The 24,347-nt window shown below is 50.1% G+C and overlaps 1 protein-coding gene across 1 annotated transcript in view; it reads right to left on the reverse strand.

Moving 5' to 3' along the window:
- Positions 1–18,857, reverse strand: part of NHERF2 (NHERF family PDZ scaffold protein 2) — a 181,679-nt gene extending 162,822 nt beyond the window's left edge. The window contains exon 1 of the mRNA XM_077449371.1: positions 18,518–18,857. Coding sequence (XP_077305497.1) covers positions 18,518–18,730 — 213 coding nt within the window. The 5' untranslated portion in view covers positions 18,731–18,857. The remainder of the gene's footprint in view (positions 1–18,517) is intronic.
- Between the last annotated feature and the right edge of the window lie 5,490 nt (positions 18,858–24,347).

Genomic DNA, 24,347 nt, shown 5'->3' on the forward strand with positions numbered 1-24,347 from the left:
TTTTACAAGAGACAAAGAAAAAAAGACGAGCAAAAAAATAACAGAAAATGAGAAGTTTAGCAGAAGAAACGGGGAGAGAGGAGACAATGGCCAACACAATGATACACAGAGCTCTGTGATAATAGAAGGAGCCAACACAATGATACACAGAGCTCTGTGATAATGGAAGGAGCAAACACAATGTGACACTGATCTCAGCCGCTGTGAAAGGAGCAGACACAATATGACACTGCCGTCTTAACCCTGTCACCGACTTTGTTTACTACAGACGGCCGCCATGACATCAGCTGGAGTCATCTTATATACCTCCAGCACAATGCGTGCTTAAAGCCGTGCTAAACCCAAAACCAAAAATGTATTATAATGCAGCCTACCAATCATTAGATGTGGTGGCTGCATTCGTTTTCTTTTTCAGGCTTTTTCCCCCTCGTTTTCACCTGGTAAACTGGCTAGTAACACACCTCCTGTTTTAGAGTGCCCCCCACTCTGGATGAAGGGGGCACCTTTGGGCAGTAGCATTGTTAATCTGGGGGGGGGGGGGGGGGTGTTGGATGTACTAGCAGATTTAGATAAACTAACACACTGAAGCCAAACTCTAGCTCACACTTTATAAGCCATATGTGTCAAACACAAGGCCCACCAGCACATTGTATGTGGCCCTTGCACCTCTCCTGCAGCTGCTGCACCCCCCTTGTCTCCTCTTCCACATTGTGCCAGCAGACGGCAGCAGAGAGGAAGACAGAACTCCTCTTCCAGTCTCTGAACCCCCCCCCCCTCAGCAGTTCACAGCAATAAAGAGGACAGAACTCCCCTGCCAGAACCTGCACTCCTCCATGCAGCAGTGGAGAAGTTGGACTCAGACTTCCCCCACACCCTCGGCGCAGCAGAAAGGAGGACAGAACTCCCCTCCCAGAACCTGCACTTCTCCATGCAGCGGTGTTGAGGTTGGACTCAGACCTCCCCTGTCTTGCCTCAGCAGTTGGAAGCAGAAAGGAAGACAGAACTCCCCTGCCAGAACCTGCACTTCTCCATGCAGCTGCGGAGAGGCTTGTCTCTGACTCCTCCTCCCTGTCTCAGCAGTCGGCAGAAGAGAGGACAGAACTCCTCCTACAGATCCTGCGCCTCTCTGGGCAGCTGCAGTATCCCCTTGTCTCCGCCTCCCCTGGTCTCAGAATTCAGCAGACTCCAGCCCTCCTCTGGTCGGGGGCTATTGTGTTCTCCCAACAGGAGGACCCATCCCAGCCAGGACAACACACAGAGCCACTGGCAATAATCGCATGAAAAATCCGACAGGTTGGTTGTACCCAAGTTGATTGATTAATTACCTTGAGTACAATCAGCCTGCCCATACATGGTTCGAATCTCAGAGCGGTCCGTGCTGAACCGGTGTTGTGTTGAATACTGTCCCCCGTCGGATAGTGTCCGCCCTGTAGTGCGCTTGCGCAGTACGGAATACAAGGAGACGCTGAAGGTCTCTGAAGATGAACAGCGCCTGCACAGTGAGTCCAGGTTCAAGCCCCACCATCCAAGTGGACATAGAGTTATAATAAAAAATAGCCGAGCACAGCGAGGCCGTGCCTGAAGCGTGGCGAGGGAAGCTTGGCAAGCGAAGCAAGCCCGCGAGGGGCCCTGTTACTAAGTGCTACCGTATGTCCACTTGGATGGTGGGGCTTACACCTGAACTCAGTGCGCAGGTGCCGTTCTTCTTCTGAGACTTTCGCAGTCTCCTTGTCCTCCGTACTGCACAAGCGCTGCGCCTGCACAGTACAGGGCGGACACTATCCGATGGCCGGACAGTTTTTGACAGAACACCGGCTTTAGCCTTACAACTGGAGGAGAAGAGACTGAGGAAATGCTTTCTCCTGGCTCCAGCAGACTGATGACATCATGTGAGCCTAGGCAAAGTCATGGTGAGGAGCTCAGTAATGGCAGGTAGAGCTTGTATGCACTGTTATCCTGTAGATGTATATTGGGACATGTCAGGAATATACAGAATTCTCATCTCTGAGCAAACATCTAGGAAGTAGATGGAGACCCTGGATGATGCCTGAACAAAAATGGTGCCGTTCCTCTGCAGAGAAAAGCAGATGTAGCCATCCCTGGGGGAAGTACTGTGTTCTCTTTACGTATCATGCATGGACTTTACATGGAAAAATATATCAGATGTCAGATCCACACTAATAGAGAGTGAGAAGTCATCATAATGTGAGGCTGACTCCCTCTAATACATGCATGCCTGTGCGTACAGAGCACATTCCTATGCTAACGGCATTCTGCAATTTATGGAAAACACAAATACAAGTGACAGCCATGCAGATGGTTATGCAGATCAGGGGCCAGAGCCCCGTCTATACTGAAACAATGAAAAAGAAAAAGTTTTGTGATTTGTGAAATACTTCTCTCTGCTAAACCTCCTTTATTACAAATAGATAATCTATAGATTCCTCAGATTCCTGAAAAAAGGATTATTAAATGTAGCTGTACTGGGCTGCATGTAAGGGAGCTGCCATTATTGTTACTGTAGGCACTCAGTGGGCACACATAGCATCATAATACCCTACAACAGGGGTCTCCACACTGCTGCCCGGGGGCCAGATGTGACACGTTGCTTGCATTTATCTGGTCCTTTGGACACTATTTTATCCACTGACTCCAACAATGGGGCATACGGTAGTCCCCCCGCCCCCCCCCCCCCACTGAGACCAGTGAAGGGGCACAATTCCTTCCAATTACACCAACAATGGGGCGCAATTCCTCCTAATGACACCAACAGTGGGGCGCAATTCCTCCTAATGATACCAACAATTTGGCAAAATTACATCAATGATGGGGCACAACTCCTGCCTCTGACACCAACAAGGAGCACAATTGCTCCCAATGACACCAACAATTGGGCCCGATGACACCATCGAGAGGGCAAAATTCCTCCTAATGACACCAACAATTTGCCAAAATGGCATTAATGATGGAGCACAACTCCTGCCGCTGACACCAATGAAGGAGCATAATTCCTCCCAATGACACCAACAACTGGGCCAAATGGCACCAACAATGGGACACAATTCCTTCTAATGACACCAACAATCTGGCAAAATGACATCAATGATGGGGCACAATTCCTTCCTCTGATACCAAAAAAGGAGCACAATTCCTTCTAATGACACCAACAACTGGGCCCAATGACACCAACAACATGCAACAATTCCTTCTAATGACTCCAACAATTTGGCAAAATGACATCAATGATGGGGCACAACTCCTGCCTCTGACACCAACGATAGGGATTCCTCCTAATGACAACAACAAATGGGCTCAATGACACGAATGATGGGAACACAATTCCTCCCAATGACACCAACAACTGGGCCCAATGACACTAACAATGGGGCACAATTTCTCACAATGACACCAACAACTGGGCCAAATGACACCAACAATGGGGCACAATTCCTCCCACTGACACCAACGATGGGGCATTGTTTATTCCCATGGGCATCAGGACCTTCTCTACTCCCAATGGCCATAGTCCGGTCCCGTAAAGTCCGAGGGACAGTAAACTGGCCCCCTGTTTAGAAAGAGAGTCCTGCTCTAGAGCAGTAATTTTCAACCACTGGGTCATGCCTGCCTGCTGGGCCATGGCCTCCCTCCTCCCAGGCCTCCATCTAGCTGTAGATCCCCTAACCTCCCACAGTGCCACCCAATCTACCACAGTGGCTCCCAGACCCCCACAGTGTCATCCAGCCTCACACAGTGCCTCCTAGACCCCCCAAGTCCCCCCTAACCCACTGTGGAGCTTCTGGCCCCTCATAGCCACTACATCTCTTAACTGTAAGTGCCACCCCCCTGGCTGCCCTGTGTTATGGACTGTGTAAATCTCAGGTCCGGGTGGACAGAAATACAAATCCTTGGCAGGTAAAACTGCCCCCCTATATGTATTTGATCCGTGTAATTTAAAGTGGTTGTAAACCCTTAAATATGCCCAGTGAAGTGACTTGACTCAGGTGATACGCAGAGATGAAATAAAGCCTCCTACTAAAGTTGTACCTGTCTATCTGCAGTCTTCTCTTCTCTACACTCCTTCAAAGTGCTGAATTATAAAGCTTGTTTGGGGGTTCAGAAAAAAGGGGATGGAGAGCTGAAATTACACTTTGCAGAGCCCAGTGAGGAGAGCTCTGGCAGCTGATTGGAGGGGAAGGGACACACCCCCTTCACAATGCACACAGGAACAGAGCTGAGGCTGTCAATCAGCTGGAGGTCCCTCCCCTGTCACCTTTTTTCTCTTGGTGTCAGGAAAACTTGTCAGAAGTGATAGCAACAGACAAAAGTGATGCTTAGTACTCTTAATTGATACAAGTACACACACTATAGAGCAGTGGTTCACAACTCCTATCCTCAGGACCCACTAACAGGCCAGATTTTAAGTATTACCATGGGGAGATGCAGACTAGAATACTGCAATCACTGAGCAGCAAATTATATCCCCTGTGATGTATTTCAGTTATCTTGAAAACCTGGCCTGTTAGTGGGTCCTGAGGACTGGAGTTGAGAACCAGTGCTATAGAGGAATATTCTTTGTTCATATTTCATGTCTGAGGTTTACAAACACTTAGCCCTTGTACACACGGTCAGAGAATCCGTCGGAATGTGTCCTATCGGACCGCGTTGTCGGATAATCCGACTGTGTGTGGTATGCATCGGACTAATTCCGTCGGAATATCCGTCGGACCCAATTTTCCAACATGTTGGAAATATTTCCTGACCAACTGGTCCGATCGGACATACTCCGATCATGTGTAGCGAATTTTGATCGGACAAAGTGCCACGCATGCTCAGATCAAATTCCTACATCAAAGCTATTGGCTACTAGCCTGAATGTAGTCCCATCGTAACGAAATAACGTAATCACGTTCTGAAAGATCGGATTTTTCGACAACTTAGTCCGACCGTGTGTATGCAACAGTTTCGGACAAAATCCGATGGACAGAATCCGACGGATTTGGTTGTCGAAATCTCCGACCGTGTGTACAGGGGCTTAGACTGCTTGCCTGGAGTTCAGCTTTAATTTACGTCTAGAGTCTTTTCAATGAGCAACTGTGCGTCTGCCGCCAGTGAAAGCATTAAACAGATCACAGCACAGAGGCTTGTTTCCAATGCTGTACAAGATGTTCTGCAGCCTCTGGAGGGGTTCTCCAGAGACCTGTGTCATCTCGAGACTTCTACAAGACCTGTGTCTAATCCGATACCTGTGAAGAAGTGAGGCAAAAATGCACTATATATTCAAAAGTATTGGGATGCCTGAATTTACACACACACATGAACTTTAATGGCATCCCAGTCTTAGTCCGTAGAGTTCAATATTGAGTTGGTCCACCCTTTGCAGCTATAACAGCTTCAACTCTTCGGGGAAGGCCGTCCACAAGGTTTAGGAGTGTGTCTATGGGAATGTTTGCCCATTCTTCCAGAAGCACATTTGTGAGGTCAGGTACTGATGTGGACAAGAAGGCCTGGCTCACAGTCTCCGCTCTACTTCATCCCAAAGATGGTTGAGGTCAGGACTCTGTGCAGGTCAGTCAAGTTCCTCCACCCCAAACTCGCTCATCCATGTCTTTATGGACCTTGCTTTTTGTACTGGTCCAAAGGGTACGGTGGAGGGTGGATTATGGTGTGGGGTTGTTTTTCAGGGGTTAGGCTTGGCCCCTTAGTTCCAGTGAAGGAAACTCTTAAGGCGTCAGTATATCAAGACATTTTGGATATTTTCATGCTCCCAACTTAGTGGGAATAGTTTGGGGATGGCCCTTCCTGTTCCAACATGACTGTGCACCAGTGCACAAAGAAAGGTCCATAGAGACATGGATGAGCGACTTTGGGGTGGAGGAACTTGACTGGCCTGCACAGAGTCCTGACCTCAAACCGATAGAACACCTTTGGGATAAATTAGAGCGGAAACTGTGAGCCAGACCTTCTTGTTCAACATCAGTGCCTGATCTCACAAATGTGCCTCTGGAGGAATGGTCAAACATTCCCATAGACACACTCCTAAACCTTGTGGACGGCCTTCCCAGAAGAATTGAAGCTGTTATAGCTGCAATGGGTGGGCCAACTCAATATTGAACCCTGGGATGTCATTAACCACTTAAGCCCCGGACCAATTTGCAGCCACAGGACCAGGCCCCTTTTTGCGATTCGGCACTGTGTCGCTTTAACTGACAATTGCGCGGACGTGTTACGTGGCTCCCAAACAAAATTGGTGTCCTTTTTTCCCCACAAATAGAGCTTTCTTTTGGTGGTATTTGATCACCTCTGCAGTTTTTATTTTTTGCGCTATAAACAAAAATAGAGCGACAATTTTGAAAAAAATTCAATATTTTGTGCTATAATAAATATCTCCAAAAAATAAATAAAATTTTTTTTTTTTCCTCAGTTTAGGCTGATACATATTTTTCTACATATTTTTGGTAACAAAAATCGCAATTAGCGATTATTGATTGGTTGGCGCAAAAGTTATAGCGTTTACAAAATAGGGGATAGTTTTATGGCATTTCTATTAATATTTTTTTTTTTTACTAGTAATGGCGGCGATCAGCGGTTTTTATTGTGACTGCGACATTATAGCGGACACATTGGACATTTTTGACACATTTTTGGAACCACTGTCATTTATACAGCAATCAGTGCTATTTAAATGCACTGATTCCTGTTTAAATGACACTGGCAGTGAAGGAGTTAATCACTAGGGGGCAGGGAGGGGTTATGTGTGACGTTGTGTGTTTTTTTTAATTGTAGGGGGGGCGTGGCTTGGCATGTGACGTCACTGATCGTCTTTCCTTATAACAGGGAACAGACGATCGGTGACAGCCACTGTTTACACAGACCTCTCCTCGTTCTTCAGCTCTGTGACCCGATCGCGGGACACCAGCGGCGATCGGGTCTGCGGGTACCGCGGCCACGGAGCTCAGGACCGGGTCATGACCCATGGCTGGGCACTTAAAGAGCAATGCACCTTTACGTGCTTGTGCCCAGCCGTGCCATTCTGCCGCTGTAAATGTGCAGGAGGTGGTCCTTAAGCGGTTAAAGTTCATGTAAAGGCAGGCGTCCCAATACTTTTAACAATATAGTGTATCACAACGTAGTTTCTACAAAGGCATCTATAGACATGGGAGGAAACAAGAATCCACAATTGTCAATCGAAGGGATGAAGAGATCCTTATCCAGAATGCACCACAGTAATAACACTGGCTTATGAAGGGCACCACGCAAAAGTGAAAACGGCTGCTGAGGAACTACAAAGCCCATCATGCACTGCGGCCAGGAAATGGCGGGAGTTGGTCCAACTGCAGCTGAAGAGGCACAGGTTGCAAATGTTTTAACTTGCAGCTGAAGGTGACGGCTGTCAGGACTTCCAACATCTTTCCGGATAGTAATAAGGAACAGATGGCGTTCTTTTAGAAGGAGCCAGTTACTAATTAGGTCAGTGGTAGGTCTAAACTCGACAGGAAATTTCGCTGTGGTTTTCCATTTGGCGCTTTGCAAGGCCAGAAATCACTTGTCACAGATTAAGGCCATCAATCCTGCCAAACTGATTGATGACAAAGCACAAGTCTTCATACAATCCAAAGTCAAAAGCCGCATTCCAGATCCTTCAAAAAGACTTCACATAGGAGTGTGTTTCCCAAAATTCCGCCTCCCGATTTAATACTATGGGGTAGATTTACCAAAACTGGAGAGTGCAAAACGACCCTGCACTTTCTGCTTCCCGATTCTGCCCCCAGCTTCTTCCCAGAAGCAGCATAAGGTAACTGGGGTGCACTGCAGGGCCATCTTTAAGGCAGGGCAAAAGGGGCAGCTGCCCTGGGCCCTGTCATTGTTGTGGGGCCCAAAGCAGCTTCCTCATACTTGCCAACTATCCCAGTTTAAATTCCCTTGTCCCTTGAAGTTTTAGTCCCGTGCTGTGTCCCGATATCTCAGTATGAAGTGCTGGTACTAACGCTGCCCAGCTCTGCCCTACTGTTGTGTACAAATGAGTCACCTGCAGACCTTGTGTTTATATGTAAGTAACCATACCATCTCTGCCCCCAGGTACATAACTAGCCTAGTCTCAAAATACCAACCTAATCGCCCTTTTTGTTCCTCCCAAGACCTCCTGCTCTCTAGCTCCCTCATCACCACCTCCCATATCTGCCTCCTGGACTTCTCCCAAGCCTCGCCCATCCTCTGGAATTCGCTACCCCAATCTGTCAGGCTGTCTCCAAATTTATCCACTTTTAGGCGATCCCTGAAAACTTTCCTCTTCAGAGATGCCTATCCTGCCTCCATCATTATTTTCTCCTTTAGCTCATCCCCCACAACTATTACCCTTTCGTATAACTTGACCCTTCCTCCTAGATTGTAAGCTATAAAGAGCAGGGCTCTCTGATTCCCCCCTGTATTGAATTGTATTGTAATTGTACTGTCTGCCCTAATGCTGTAAAGTGCTGCGTAAACTGTCGGCGCTATATAAACCCTGTATAATAATAATAACCAACATTCGTATGTAAATAGGGGCGGCATTACTAAGTAAATTGCTGTGGCCGGCAGCATCGATATGTAAATAAAGGCGGCATTCATATGTACAGTATATCATGCTCCCCTGCATTGAGGAGGTGATGTGCTGTAACCTCTAGAAACCAATCAGTGAACGGTATTACTGTACAGTAATCTCTAGCAACCAATTAACAAGCAGAAATCATTTGCTGTAACCTCTGTCAACTAATCAGTGAGCCGTAATTATGTGTGCTGTAACCTCTAGCAACCAGTCAGTAAGCAGTAATGATATGCTGTAACCTCTGGCAATCAATCGCAATCGCTGCCTGATCTGATATGGTAAACTGATTTTATGTCTGCTATTTATTGTATGTCTCAGAGCAGGTGGAGAGTGAAATTGCTGCTTTAACCTGATCATGCACTGACAATTTTTTTTTTTTACCCAATTTAAACATGCAGCTTTTATTAAAATAATACATGTGATCCTGCCATATAGTCTCTGTTTAGGCACTTCCTAATATAGGGTGATAACTGTCCCCCAAATGTGCTCCTGGGTGGTCACCCTGTTACATGCACCCTTGGTGGAGATTGCTAACGGCCATGCTGACAAACATTGCTCAGGCGTGATCCACTCTTGTCAAGCCGATCCAAACCACTGATGTGCAGCTGACAAAAGGATGTGGGGAATCAGCAGCACAGTTCCAAAACCAGATGTAAAATAAGTGAAAACAGCATTTTATTAAATAAAATTTAAAAAATTTAAATTTTTATGATACATCATGCTTTAGGAAATTATAAGTCATTCAGGTTACATCTACTTTAATCACTTTAGTATTGCGCTATAGCCAAAAGACGTCCTCCCAGAACCCCAAACCCTGTGGAGTGCATTGGGCGTGCTCTATCACCGTTGTGTCCTTCGCTGACACAGATCGCCATATAGGGCCGGTCACAGCAGCCATTTACCATGTGATCAGCTGTATCCAATCACAGCTGATCACATATAAACAGACTTGCTGGTTATCAGCAGTCCTTTCCTCTAACGCTGTATCTGTGTAAGGAAAGGAATGCCGATAACTGTCAAGCCTGTCAGCACAATGTTTACACTGATATTTAGGGCACTGATCATCAGCATCCTGATTATCAGTGCAGTCCCATCAGTGCCATCTATCATTGAACATCAGTGCCACATCACCACTGCAGCCTCACCAGTGCCAATCAGTGCAGCCTCATCAGTGCTGCCTCATCACTGCAATCTCATCAGTGCAACCTCATCAGTGTCCACCAGTGCAACCTCATCATTCCACATCAGTGAAGAAGAAAAATTACTTATTTGTAACATTTTATAACAGAAACGAAGAAACCCCCCCCCCCCCCCAAACTTTTCCCTCTTTATCCTTTTGTTTAGCAAAAAATGGAAAACCCAGTGGTGATTATAGACTACCAAAAGAAATCTCTGTCTCCAAAAAATTCTAAAAGTTTCATTTGGGTACAGCAATGCATCACCGCGCAATGGTTATTCATATTGCGACAGCACTGAAAGCTGAAAATTGGCATGGACAGGAAGGGGGTTCAAAGTGCCTGGTATTGAAGTGGTTAAAGCCCCCAATTATTAGAGATGGAGGGAATGTTAAATAGAACCTCGGCACCCTATTCCAGTCACCATTTTTTTACATAAAACTTGAAACTTTACCCACCTAAATACCCTGTCATGTGTCCCTTGCTAGCCCCTCTTATAAGAGTGGAAATCAGTAATACAAAGCAGTCTAAGATAAAGCCAACCAGTTTCCTCATCATGACAGCATCATATTGCTGTGGTCTTAAGGACCTGAGAGAACCCCACTCCTGGGCAGCTAATAGAAAGTGATCATGACACCCAGGATGGGACCTCAGCACCTAAAGGACCCTCCCACAGCAAGAAAGAGATAAGCCTTGGGTCCTGGCACATCACATGACCACAGATTTAGGTCATTAAAAGGGGATTTACGTTGATTAAGGTTTTTGGTAAACTAACATGATTCGTTTGGTGAAAACAAAAAGGTAAGGAAGAAGACCTGATCTCCAAGCAAACCAGACTCCAACCTTTTATTTCTAGTGCATTACTTACAGTATGTACAAACACTGTGTGAGGCAACACGTTCCCTTCCCCATTCTCCAGCTTTTATAATTCGTTGTATAAGCTTGGACTCTACCCACATCTTCTCTGCACCTTGCCCTGGGGATGGGCTTTAATCAAATACAAAAAACCCAAGATTCATAAATTTGAAAGTAAATATTTGCTAGAAAGTGAATATGCTCTTTGCTTTTGATTACATTGAGTAGTTAGTGGCTCAGAAGACACATGGACGCAAGATAGTGCTCTTGGGGAGCGTGCAATTTCAAGTCAATCATACATGTGCAAACAATGGGACTTAGAAAATGACAGAATTTATGGCAGGTAGATTTGGTTGTGGGAATTTACAAGGTATATATAGCATGGCACACACCTGGCTATCACAGCTACCATAAAGCCAAATGTATGCGGACATCTATTCATATTATTGAGGTCAGAGGTTTCCAGTGAAGAGTCTTTAACTTTTTATGTTCTGTTCCAGCATGACTGGGTACAAAGCCAGCTCTATAAAGACATGGTTTGGTGGGTTTGGCGTGGAGGAACTTAAATGGCCTCCACAGATCCCAGACCTCAACATTACTGGACATCCAATCTGGGATCAACCAGAAACCCAATTGTGAGCCAGGTCTTCCCATCCAACATCAGTAACAATTGCTCTTTTGGCTTAATGGTCCCAAATGGGGGGGGGGGGGGTCACTCCATATTAATGTCCATGGTTTGGAATGGGATTCCCAATACACTCATATAGGTGTGATGATCAGGTGCTTACAAACCATACATTGTATATACAAAGCTGTTACACCTCTAATTAACAACTTGCCGACCACAATACGTATAGATACGTTGCAGTTTGCAAATGGTTTACCAGGATAATGGATGAAGATATCAGCCATAACCCATGGATTGTTTTTTGTAGCCTGGGGTTCCTCGGGCTTACCATTTCCACTGGCTTGCCCACAAAACGATCCAATAGTGCAGCCAGCTGGTCACAGAGGGGCGATAAAAGACTAGATTATATTTGATCGCTTCTATGGCCTTGGAGGACCAGTGTCTTGTCAAATACTGTCCCCCGTCGGATAGTGTCCGCCCTGTACTGCGCTTGCACAGTATGGAGGACAGGGAGACCCCGAAAGTCTCAGAAGATGAAAGGCGTCTGCGCACTGAGTCCAGATTCAAGCCCCACCATCCAAGTGGACATAGAGTTAGAATAAAAAATTGCTGAGCGAAGCGAGGCCATGCCCGAAGCGCGGTGAGCGAAGCGAGGCCGTGCCCGAAGCGCGGTGAGAAAAGCGAGGCCGTGCCCGAAGCGCGGTGAGCGAATCAAGGCCATGCCCGAAGCGCGGTGAGCAAAGCGAGCCCGCGAGGGGCCCTGTTACTAAGTGCATACCTTATGTCCACTTGCATGATGGGGCTTGAACCTGGACTCAGGGCAGAAGGTGCTATTAAGTGCGCAGGCGCCGTTCATCTTCTGAGACTTTTGGCGTCCCCTTGTCCTCCGTTTTGTGCAAGCACTGCGTCTGTGCAGTACAAGGAGGACACTATCCGATGGGGGGACAGTTCTCGGCAGAACACCGGATCATTGTCATTTTGGTATTGGGTGGAAGTAAACAATTTTTTTTAAGCAAAAGATCAAAATGTTTTTGTTTTTTTGATCTTTTGCTTTTAAAAGTAAAGGAGAGATTTGGGGTCTTTTTGACCCCAGATCTCTCCTTATAAAGAAGACCTGTCATCCTTATTTCTAGTACAAGGAATAAAAGTGATCAAAAAAAATTGAAGGGATAGTGTAAAAAAAAAAAATGTAATAAGAAAAAAAAATGAAAGCACCCCATCCCTCCGTGCTCACGCACAGAACGCATACGTAAGTCACACACACATATGTAAACAGTGTTTTCACCACACATGTGAGGTATCGCTGTGAACATTATAACAAGAGCAATGATTTTAGCACTAGACCCAGTCTGTAACTCTAAACAAGTCAACTGTAAAGGCGTTGTAAAGTATCGACTATCAGTATCGCAGTTTGTCGCCATTCCGTGAGTGTGCACAATTTTTATGTGTGACAGGTTAGGTATCTATTTATTTGTCATAACATTATCTTTCATATTATACAAAAAAAGTGGTGCATATGTTATGGTTTTTTTTTTTTTAATTCATTAAAATATATTTTAACTACCACCACTATAACCACATTTAGTGCATGCTTTGAGCTTTGACAGTATATTCTATGAAGTCGCTCACTTACTGGCTGGTAAACGCATCAAGAGACAGAATATTACACAGTTATCTGGGAGCGAATGTATACACACAGTGACCGTATATACTATAGAGTCACTTAGTTACGTGATGGTTTTAGTAAACACATAGGGGTTGTGCATTCTGCAAAGTGCAGTCGCTTCAACGCTTAGTAAATAAGAAGAAGCTCTGATGACTTCCATCATCCAATCATGTGCAAGCAAAAATGTTTTTTATCTATCTTATCTATTTATTTTCCTTGCACACGATTGAGTATTATTTGAAAGGTGAAGTTTCAACTCATTAAGTCCCATTTCACAAAGCTGTGACTTGAAAGTCGTGCGATTTTGCTGAAATTTCAGGGAATGCCTGTGTAAACTTGAGGTCTATGGACCTTGCATCAAAGTCAGGCCAAATTAGTACAGGGACTACTTTGAAGTTGGTGCGACTTGAAGTCGCACAGATATGAATGGTACTCATTGGAAATCATGTCATGCAGTCCAAAGTCGCAGGACAAGTCGCACAAGAGGTGGTTAGAGACTATGGACCTACTACAAGAGATGGTTAGAGACCGTGAACATGCTACAAGAAATGGTTAAAGACTGTGAACATGTTAGAAGAGATGGTTAGAGACTGTGGACCTGCTACAAGAGATTATTAAAGACTACGCTATGCTACAAGAGATGATTAGAGACTGTGAACATGTTACAAGAGATGGTAAGAGACAGTGAACATGCTATAGGAGATGTTGGAGACTGGGGACATGCTATAGGAGATGTTGGAGACTGGGGACATGCTATAGGAGATGTTGGAGACTGGGGACATGCTATAGGAGATGTTGGAGGATCAGTAATGTGGTGATAGGACAGTATATACTACAGAGAGGATCAGCAATTTGGTGATAGAACAGTATATACTACAGAGAGGATCAGTAATTTGGTGATAGGACTGTATATACTACAGAGAGGATCAGTAATGTGGTGATAGGACAGTAAATACTACAGAGAGGATCAGTAATTTGGGGATAGAACCGTATATAATACAGAGAGGATCAGTAATGTGGTGATAGGACAGTATATACTACATAGGGGATCAGGAATTGGTAATAGGACGGTATATACTACAGAGAGGATCTGTAATGTGCTGATAGGACAGTATATACTACAAAGAGGATCTGTAATGTGCTTATAGGACAGTTTATACTACAGAGAGGATCTGTAATGTGGTGATAGGACAGTATATACTACAAAGAGGATCTGTAATGTGCTTATAGGACAGTATATACTACAAAGAGGATCTGTAATGTGCTTATAGGACAGTTTATACTACAGAGAGAATCTGTAATGTGGTGATAGGACAGTATATACTACAGAGAGGATCTGTAATGTGGTGATAGGACAGTATATACTACAGAGAGGATCTGTAATGTGGTGATAGGACAGTATATACTACAGAGAGGATCTGTAATGTGGTGATAGGACAGTATATACTACAGAGAGGATCTGTAATGTGGTGATAGGACAGTATATACTACAGAGAGGATCTGTAATGTGGTGATAGGACAGTATATACTACAGAGAGGATCTGTAATGTGGTGATAGGACAGTATATACTACAGAGAGGATCAGTAATGTGGTGATAGGACAGTATATACTACAGAGAGGATCTGTAATGTGGTGATAGGACAGTATATACTACAAAGAGGATCTGTAATGTGCTTATAGGACAGTATATACTACAAAGAGGATCTGTAATGTGCTTATAGGACAGTTTATACTACAGAGAGAATCTGTAATGTGGTGATAGGACAGTATATACTACAGAGAGGATCTGTAATGTGGTGATAGGACAGTATATACTACAGAGAGGATCTGTAATGTGGTGATAGGACAGTATATACTACAGAGAGGATCTGTAATGTGGTGATAGGACAGTATATACTACAGAGAGGATCTGTAATGTGGTGATAGGACAGTATATACTACAGAGAGGATCTGTAATGTGGTGATAGGACAGTATATACTACAGAGAGGATCTGTAATGTGGTGATAGGACAGTATATACTACAGAGAGGATCAGTAATGTGGTGATAGGACAGTATATACTACAGAGAGGATCTGTAATGTGGTGATAGGACAGTATATACTACAGAGAGGATCAGTAATGTGGTGATAGGACAGTATATACTACAGAGAGGATCAGTAATGTGGTGATAGGACAGTATATACTACAGAGAGGATCAGTAATGTGGTGATAGGACAGTATATACTACAGAGAGGATCTGTAATGTGGTGATAGGACAGTATATACTACAGAGAGGATATGTAATGTGGTGATAGGACAGTATATACTACAGAGAGGATCAGTAATGTGGTGATAGGACAGTATATACTACAGAGAGGATCTGTAATGTGGTGATAGGACAGTATATACTACAGAGAGGATCAGTAATGTGGTGATAGGACAGTATATACTACAGAGAGGATCAGTAATGTGGTGATAGGACAGTATATACTACAGAGAGGATCATTAATGTGGTGATAGGACAGTATATACTACAAAGAGGATCATTAATGTGGTGATAGGACAGTATATACTACAGAGAGGATCTGTAGTGTGGTGATAGGACAGTATATACTACAGAGAGGATCTGTAATGTGGTGATAGGACAGTATATACTACAGAGAGGATCAGTAATGTGGTGATAGGACAGTATATACTACAGAGAGGATCTGTAATGTGGTGATAGGACAGTATATACTACAGAGAGGATCAGTAATGTGGTGATAGGACAGTATATACTACAGAGAGGATCAGTAATGTGGTGATAGGACAGTATATACTACAGAGAGGATCAGTAATGTGGTGATAGGACAGTATATACTACAGAGAGGATCTGTAATGTGGTGATAGGACAGTATATACTACAGAGAGGATATGTAATGTGGTGATAGGACAGTATATACTACAGAGAGGATCAGTAATGTGGTGATAGGACAGTATATACTACAGAGAGGATCTGTAATGTGGTGATAGGACAGTATATACTACAGAGAGGATCAGTAATGTGGTGATAGGACAGTATATACTACAGAGAGGATCAGTAATGTGGTGATAGGACAGTATATACTACAGAGAGGATCATTAATGTGGTGATAGGACAGTATATACTACAAAGAGGATCATTAATGTGGTGATAGGACAGTATGCAGTACAGGGTAGAGAAGTAACTTGGCATTGATTATTACATGGTGGATGTAGAATAAGTGACAGTATGTACTAAGGGGGTAATCATTGAGCAGTGAGAGTGACTTTCATCAAACATTCTCTGGTGGTGAATCAATCGCTGTCATTTAAAACTTACACACCTGGAAGATTCTTCTGCAGTGAATGTTTGGTTTAAACTCTTAAATGTATAAAGTGTCATATATACTACACTATTCATTATCAGACTACAGAGGTTGGTAGTTGTGGTGGGCAGTAAAGAGTGAGGGGTTGTAATGTGACGGGGTGGTAATAGGTATACAGAGGATTAGATAATGGGTAGTGATGTTCTCGGGTGATGGGAATACACTAATGAGAAATAATGATGGTTACCTGGTGGTGAGTAGTATAGAGCAGTAGGCAGAGCAGTGGGTAGTGTAGTGGGCAGTGGTATTACCTAACCTGGTAGTGAGTAGTAGCAGTGGGTAGCCCTGTTACATAGTGGTGAGTAGTGGGTAGTCTTGTTACATGAAGGTAGGTAGTATAGAGCAGAGGGTAGTCCTGGTGGTGGTAGGTAGTACAGGGCAGTGGGTAGAGTACAGGTTATTGGTGTTACCTGGTGGTGGTGAGTAATATAGAGCAGTGGGTGGTATAATGCAGTGGGCTGTGTTATTACCTGGTGGTGGGTAATATAGAGCAGTGGGTAGAGTGATGGGTAGTACGATGGTTAGAGTACAGGTTAATGGTGTTACCTAGTGGTGGATAGTAGAAAGCAGTGGGTAGAGTGATGGGTAGTATAGTGTAGTGGGTAGTGTGTTGGATAGCGGTGTTTCCTGGTGGTGGGTACTACAGAGCAGTGGGTAGAGTGATGGGTAGCGCAGTGGGCAGTATAGTGCAGTGGGTAGAGTAGAGGTTAGTTGTGTTACCTGGTGGTGAGTAGTATAGAGCAGTGGGTAGAGTGATGGGTAGTGCAGTGGGTAGAGTACAGAATAGTGGTGTTGCCTGGAAGTGGTGTGTAATATAGTGCAGTGGTGTTACCTAGTGGTGAATAGTACAGAGCAGTAGAAAGAGTGATGGGTAGTGCAGTGAGTAGTATAGAGTAGTACGTAGTGTAGTTGGTAGTGTGGTGGGCAGTGATGTTACCTGGTGGTGGGTAGCACAGAGCAGAGGGTAGAGTAGTGGGTAGTATAGGGTAGTAGATAGAGTACCGAGTAGAGCAGTGGGTAGTATGCAACAGTGAGTAGTCGTGGTACCTGGAGGTGGATAGTACAGAGCAGCGGGTAGAGTGATGGGTAGAGCAGTGGGTACTATAGAGTAGTGGGTAGAGTAGTGGGCAGTGGTGCTACCTGGTGGTGAGTAGTGTAGAGCAGTGGGTAGAGTTATGGGTAGAGGAGTGGGTAGTGGTGTTACCTGGTGGTGGGTAGTACGGAGCAGTGGGAAGAATAGTTGGTAGCGCAGTAGGTAGTCGTGTTACCTGATGGTGGGTAGTGTAGAGCAGTGGGTAGAGTAGTGAGTAAAGCAGTGGGTAGTATACAACATTGAATAGTGCAGTTGGCAGTGGTGTTACCTGGTAGTGAGTAGTGTAAAGCAATGGGTAGAGTGCTAAGTAGTATAGAATAGTGGGTAGTACAGTGGGCAGTCATGTTACCTGGTGGTGGGTAGCATAGAGCAGTAGGTAGTATAGAGTAGTCAGTGAGTGAGTAGGTAGTATAGAGTAGAAGGTAGTGTGGTGGGCAGTGTTGTTACCTGGTGGTGAGTAGTATAGAGTAGTGGGTAGAGTGACGACTAGTGTAGCATAGTAGGTAGTACAAAGTAGTGGGTAGTAAAGTGGGTAGTCATGTTATCTGGTGGTGGGTAGTATAGAGCAGTGGGTAGAGTGATGGGTAGTGTGTGTGGGTAGTCATGAAGATACCTGGTGGTGGGTAGTGCGGACGTTAGTAAAGTGGGTAGTACAGTAGGTAGCCCTGTGTACATACCTGGTGGTGGGTAGTATGGAGTAGAGGGTAGTGCAGTGGGTAGTGGTGTTACTTAGTTGTGGGTATTATAGAGCGGTAGGTAGTTCTGAGTACTTAACGGGTGGTGGGTAGTTTGGCAGTTAGTACAGTAGGTAGTCCTGGGTACTTACCCTGTGGTGGGTAGCTCGGCAGTTAGTACAGTAGGTAGTTCTGAGCACTTACCCAGCGGTGGGTAGTACAGTAGGTAGCCCCCCGGAGTACTTACCTGGTGGTAGGTAGTTCGGCAGTTAGTACAGTAGGTAGCATGAACACTTACTCAGCGGTGGGTAGTACAGTAGGTAGTTCTGAGCACTTACGCGGCAGTAGGTAGTTCTGAGTACTTACCTGGTGGTGGGTAGTTCGGCAGTTAGTACAGTAAGTAGTTCTGAGCACTTCCCCGGCGGTGGGTAGTTCTGCAGTTAGTAGAGTAGGTAGCCCCCCCTCCCGGAGCACTTACCTGGTGGTGGGTCTCTTTCTCCACGTTGGCCCCGTTGACTTGCAGCACTCGGTCTCCGGCTCGCAGTCCGGCCAGCTCGGCGGGGGATCCGGGCTCCACCTTGCGGATGTATTGGCCGCTCTTGTTCTTCTCGCCGTGTAGGTGGAATCCGTAGCCTTGCTCCCCCTTCAGGATGAGGCAGAGCCGGGGCTCGGGGCGCTCCTGGGAGGACATGGTGGGTGACGGGCGGCGGGCAGTCAGTGGAGGGCGGCGGGCATAGCGGGGCACAGAGCGGGGACTCCTCTCCTCTCCTCGGACAGATCGGAGCTCAGTGTGCGGCTCCTCCCCCTCCTCCTCTCTCACTTCTCTCACTCGCAAACAAGGAAAAGCCACAAAGATGCTGCTCTGGCACCTCCCTCCGATACAGGCTGGAATCTCCCACACCGGGGGCAGGAGTCGGGACAGAGACCACTTCTAGGGGGGACAGGAGCCGGGACAGGGACCACTTCTAGGGGGGACAGGAGCCGGGACAGGGACCACTTCTAGGGGGGACAGGAGCCGGGACAGGGACCACTTCTAGGGGGGACAGGAGCCGGGACAGGGACCACTTCTAGGGGGGACAGGAGCCAGGACAGGGACCACATCAAGGGGGGGACAGGAGTCGGGACAGGGAGAACATCTAGGGGGGACAGGAGCCGGGACAGGGACCACTTCTAGGGGGGACAGGAGCCGGGACAGGGACCACTTCTAGGGGGGACAGGAGCCGGGACAGGGACCACTTCTAGGGGGGACAGGAGCCGGGACAGGGACCACTTCTAGGGGGGACAGGAGCCGGGACAGGGACCACTTCTAGGGGGGACAGGAGCCAGGACAGGGACCACATCAAGGGGGGGACAGGAGTCGGGACAGGGAGAACATCTAGGGGGGACAGGAGCCGGGACAGGGACCACTTCTAGGGGGGACAGGAGCCGGGACAGGGACCACTTCTAGGGGGGACAGGAGCCGGGACAGGGACCACTTCTAGGGGGGACAGGAGCCGGGACAGGGACCACTTCTAGGGGGGACAGGAGCCGGGACAGGGACCAGATGTAGGGGGGACAGGAGACGGGACAGGGACCACATCTAGGGGGGACAGGAGCCGGGACAGGGACCACTTCTTGGGGGGACAGGAGCCGGGACAGGGACCACATCTAGGGGGGGGCAGGAGCCGGGACAGGGACCACATCTAGGGGGGACGGGAGCCGGGACATGGACCACATCTAGGGGGGACAGGAGCCGGGACAGGGACCACTTCTAGGGGGGACAGGAGCCGGGACAGGGACCACATCAAGGGGGGGACAGGAGTCGGGACAGGGAGAACATCTAGGGGGGACAGGAGCCGGGACAGGGACCAGATGTAGGGGGGACAGGAGACGGGACAGGGAGCACATCTAGAGGGGACAGGAGCCGGGATAGGGACCACATCTAGGGGGGACAGGAGCCGGGACAGGGACCACTTCTTGGGGGGACAGGAGCCGGGACAGGGACCACATCTAGGGGGGACAGGAGCCGGGACAGGGACCACATCTAGGGGGGACGGGAGCCGGGACAGGGACCACATCTAGGGGGAGGGGAGCTGGGACAGGGACCACATCTAGGGGGGACGGGAGCCGAGAGAGGGACCACATCTAGGGGGACGGGAGCCGGGACAGGGACCACATCTGGGGGGACAGGAGCCGGGACAGGGACCACTTCTAGGGGGGACAGGAGTCGGGACAGGGAGAACATCTAGGGGGGACAGGAGCCGGGACAGGGACCAGATGTAGGGGGGACAGGAGATGGGACAGGGAGCACATCTAGAGGGGACAGGAGCCGGGATAGGGACCACATCTAGGGGGGACAGGAGCCGGGACAGGGACCACTTCTTGGGGGGACAGGAGCCGGGACAGGGAGCACATCTAGAGGGGACAGGAGCCGGGATAGGGACCACATCTAGGGGGGACAGGAGCCGGGACAGGGACCACTTCTTGGGGGGACAGGAGCCGGGACAGGGACCACATCTAGGGGGGACAAGAGCCGGGACAGGGACCACATCTAGGGGGGACGGGAGCCGGGACAGGGACCACATCTAGGGGGGAGGGGAGCCGGGACAGGGACCACATCTAGGGGGGAGGGGAGCTGGGACAGGGACCACATCTATGGGAGACGGGAGCCGGGAGAGGGACCACATCTAGGGGGGACAGGAGCCGGGACAGGGACCACTTCTAGGGGGGACAGGAGCCGGGACTGGGACCAGATGTAGGGGGGACAGGAGACGGGACAGGGACCACATCTAGGGGGGACAGGAGCCGGGACAGGGACCACTTCTTGGGGGGACAGGAGCCGGGACAGGGACCACATCTAGGGGGGGCAGGAGCCGGGACAGGGACCACATCTAGGGGGGACGGGAGCCGGGACAGGGACCACATCAAGGGGGGGACAGGAGTCGGGACAGGGAGAAAATCTAGGGGGGACAGGAGCCGGGACAGGGACCAGATGTAGGGGGGACAGGAGATGGGACAGGGAGCACATCTAGAGGGGACAGGAGCCGGGATAGGGACCACATCTAGGGGGGACAGGAGCCGGGACAGGGACCACTTCTTGGGGGGACAGGAGCCGGGACAGGGAGCACATCTAGAGGGGACAGGAGCCGGGATAGGGACCACATCTAGGGGGGACAGGAGCCGGGACAGGGACCACTTCTTGGGGGGACAGGAGCCGGGACAGGGACCACATCTAGGGGGGACAGGAGCCAGGACAGGGACCACATCTAGGGGGGACGGGAGCCGGGACAGGGACCACATCTAGGGGGGAGGGGAGCCGGGACAGGGACCACATCTAGGGGGGAGGGGAGCTGGGACAGGGACCACATCTATGGGGGACGGGAGCCGGGAGAGGGACCACATCTAGGGGGGATGGGAGCCGGGACAGGGACCACATCTAGGGGGGACGGGAGCCGGGAAAGGGACCACATCTAGGGGAGACGGGAGACGGGACAGGGACCACATCTAGGGTGGACGGGAGCCGGGACAGGGACCACTTCTAGGGGGGACAAGAGCCGGGACAGGGACCACATCTAGGGGGGACAGGGACCACATCTAGGGGGACAAGAGCCTGGACAGGGACCACATCTAGGGGGACAGGAGCCGGGACAGGGACAACATCTAGGGGGGACGGGAGCCGGGACAGGGAGCACATCTAGGGGGGACAGGAGCCGGGACAGGGAGCACATCTAGGGGGGACAGAAGACGGGACAGGGACCACATCTAGGGGGGGCAGGAGTCGGGACAGGGACCACATCTAGGGGGGACAGGAGCCAGGACAGGGACCACATCTAGGGGGGACAGGAGCCGGGACAGGGAGCATATCTAGGGGGGACAGGAGCCGGGACAGGGACCACATCTAGTGGGGAATGGGAGCCGGGACAGGGACCACATCTAGGGGGGACGGGAGCCGGGACAGGGACCACATCTAGGGGGGACGGGAGCCGGGACTGGGACCACATCTAGGGGGGACGGGAGCCGGGACAGGGACCACATCTAGGGGGGACGGGAGTCGGAACAGGGACCACATCTAGGGAGGATGGGAGCCGGGACAGGGACCACATCCAGGGGGGACAGGAGCCGGGACAGGGACCACTTCTAGGGGGGACAGGAGCCGGGACAGGGACCACATCTAGGGGGGACAAGAGCCGGGACAGGGACCACATCTAGGGGGGACAGGAGTCGGGACAGGGACCACATCTAGGGGGGACAAGAGCCAGGACAGGGACCACATCTAGGGGGGACAGGAGCCGGGACAGGGACCACATCTAGGGGGTGACGGGAGCCGGGACAGGGACCACATCTAGGGGGGACGGGAGCCGGGACAGGGAGCACATCTAGGGGGGACAGGAGACGGGACAGGGGACACATCTAGGGGGGACAGGATCCGGGACAGGGAGCATATTTAGCGGGGACAGGAGCCGGGACAGGGACCACATCTAGGGGGGACAGGAGCCGGGACAGGGACCACATCTAGGGGGGACGGGAGCCGGGACAGGGACCACATCTAGGGGAGACGGGAGACGGGACAGGGACCACATCTAGGGTGGACGGGAGCCGGGACAGGGACCACTTCTAGGGGGGACAAGAGCCGGGACAGGGACCACATCTAGGGGGGACAGGGACCACATCTAGGGGGACAAGAGCCTGGACAGGGACCACATCTAGGGGGACAGGAGCCGGGACAGGGACAACATCTAGGGGGGACGGGAGCCGGGACAGGGAGCACATCTAGGGGGACAGGAGCCGGGACAGGGAGCACATCTAGGGGGGACAGAAGACGGGACAGGGACCACATCTAGGGGGGGCAGGAGTCGGGACAGGGACCACATCTAGGGGGGACAGGAGCCAGGACAGGGACCACATCTAGGGGGGACAGGAGCCGGGACAGGGAGCATATCTAGGGGGGACAGGAGCCGGGACAGGGACCACATCTAGTGGGGAATGGGAGCCGGGACAGGGACCACATCTAGGGGGGACGGGAGCCGGGACAGGGACCACATCTAGGGGGGACGGGAGCCGGGACTGGGACCACATCTAGGGGGGACGGGAGCCGGGACAGGGACCACATCTAGGGGGGACGGGAGTCGGAACAGGGACCACATCTAGGGAGGATGGGAGCCGGGACAGGGACCACATCCAGGGGGGACAGGAGCCGGGACAGGGACCACTTCTAGGGGGGACAGGAGCCGGGACAGGGACCACATCTAGGGGGGACAAGAGCCGGGACAGGGACCACATCTAGGGGGGACAGGAGTCGGGACAGGGACCACATCTAGGGGGGACAAGAGCCAGGACAGGGACCACATCTAGGGGGGACAGGAGCCGGGACAGGGACCACATCTAGGGGGTGACGGGAGCCGGGACAGGGACCACATCTAGGGGGGACGGGAGCCGGGACAGGGAGCACATCTAGGGGGGACAGGAGACGGGACAGGGGACACATCTAGGGGGGACAGGATCCGGGACAGGGAGCATATTTAGCGGGGACAGGAGCCGGGACAGGGACCACATCTAGGGGGGACAGGAGCCGGGACAAGGACCACATCTAGGGGGGACAGGAGCCGGGACAGGGACCACATCTAGGGGGGGCAGGATCCGGGACAGGGACCACATCTAGGGGGGGCAGGGGCTGGGACAGGGACCACTGCTGGGGGGGGCAGGAGCCGGGACAGGGAGCACATCTGGGGGGGACAGGAGCCGGGACAGGGACCACATCTAGGGGGTCAGGAGCCAGGTCAGGGACCACGTCTAGGGGGGACAGGAGCCGGGACAGGGACCACATCTAGGGGGAAAAGGGGCCGGTACAAGGACCACATCTGGGGGGGACAGGAACCCAGACAGGGACCACATCTAGGGGGGACAGGAGCCGGGACAGGGACCACTTCTAGGGGAGACAGGAGCCGGGACAGGGACCACATCTAGGGGGGACAGGAGCCGGGACAGGGACCACATCTAGGGGGGACAAGAGCCGGGACATGGACCACATCTAGGGGGGACAGGAGCCGGGACAGGGACCACATCTAGGGAGGACAGGAGCCGGGACAGGGACCACATCTAGGGGGACAGGAGCCGGGACAGGGACCACATCTAGGGGGGACAGGAGCCTGGACAGGGACCACATCTAGGGGGACAGGAGCCGGGACAGGGACCACATCTAGGGGGGACAGGAGCCGGGACAGGGACCACATCTAGGGGGACAGGAGCCGGGACAGGGACCACATCTAGGGGGGGCAGGAGCCGGGACAGGGAGCACATCTAGGGGGGGCAGGAGCTGGGACAGGGACCAC

This window comes from Lithobates pipiens, unplaced genomic scaffold (genome assembly GCF_037356315.1).
Source record: "Lithobates pipiens isolate NorthernLeopardFrog02 unplaced genomic scaffold, aLitPip1_a1.2 Scaffold_22, whole genome shotgun sequence".
Lineage (NCBI taxonomy): Eukaryota > Metazoa > Chordata > Amphibia > Anura > Ranidae > Lithobates > Lithobates pipiens.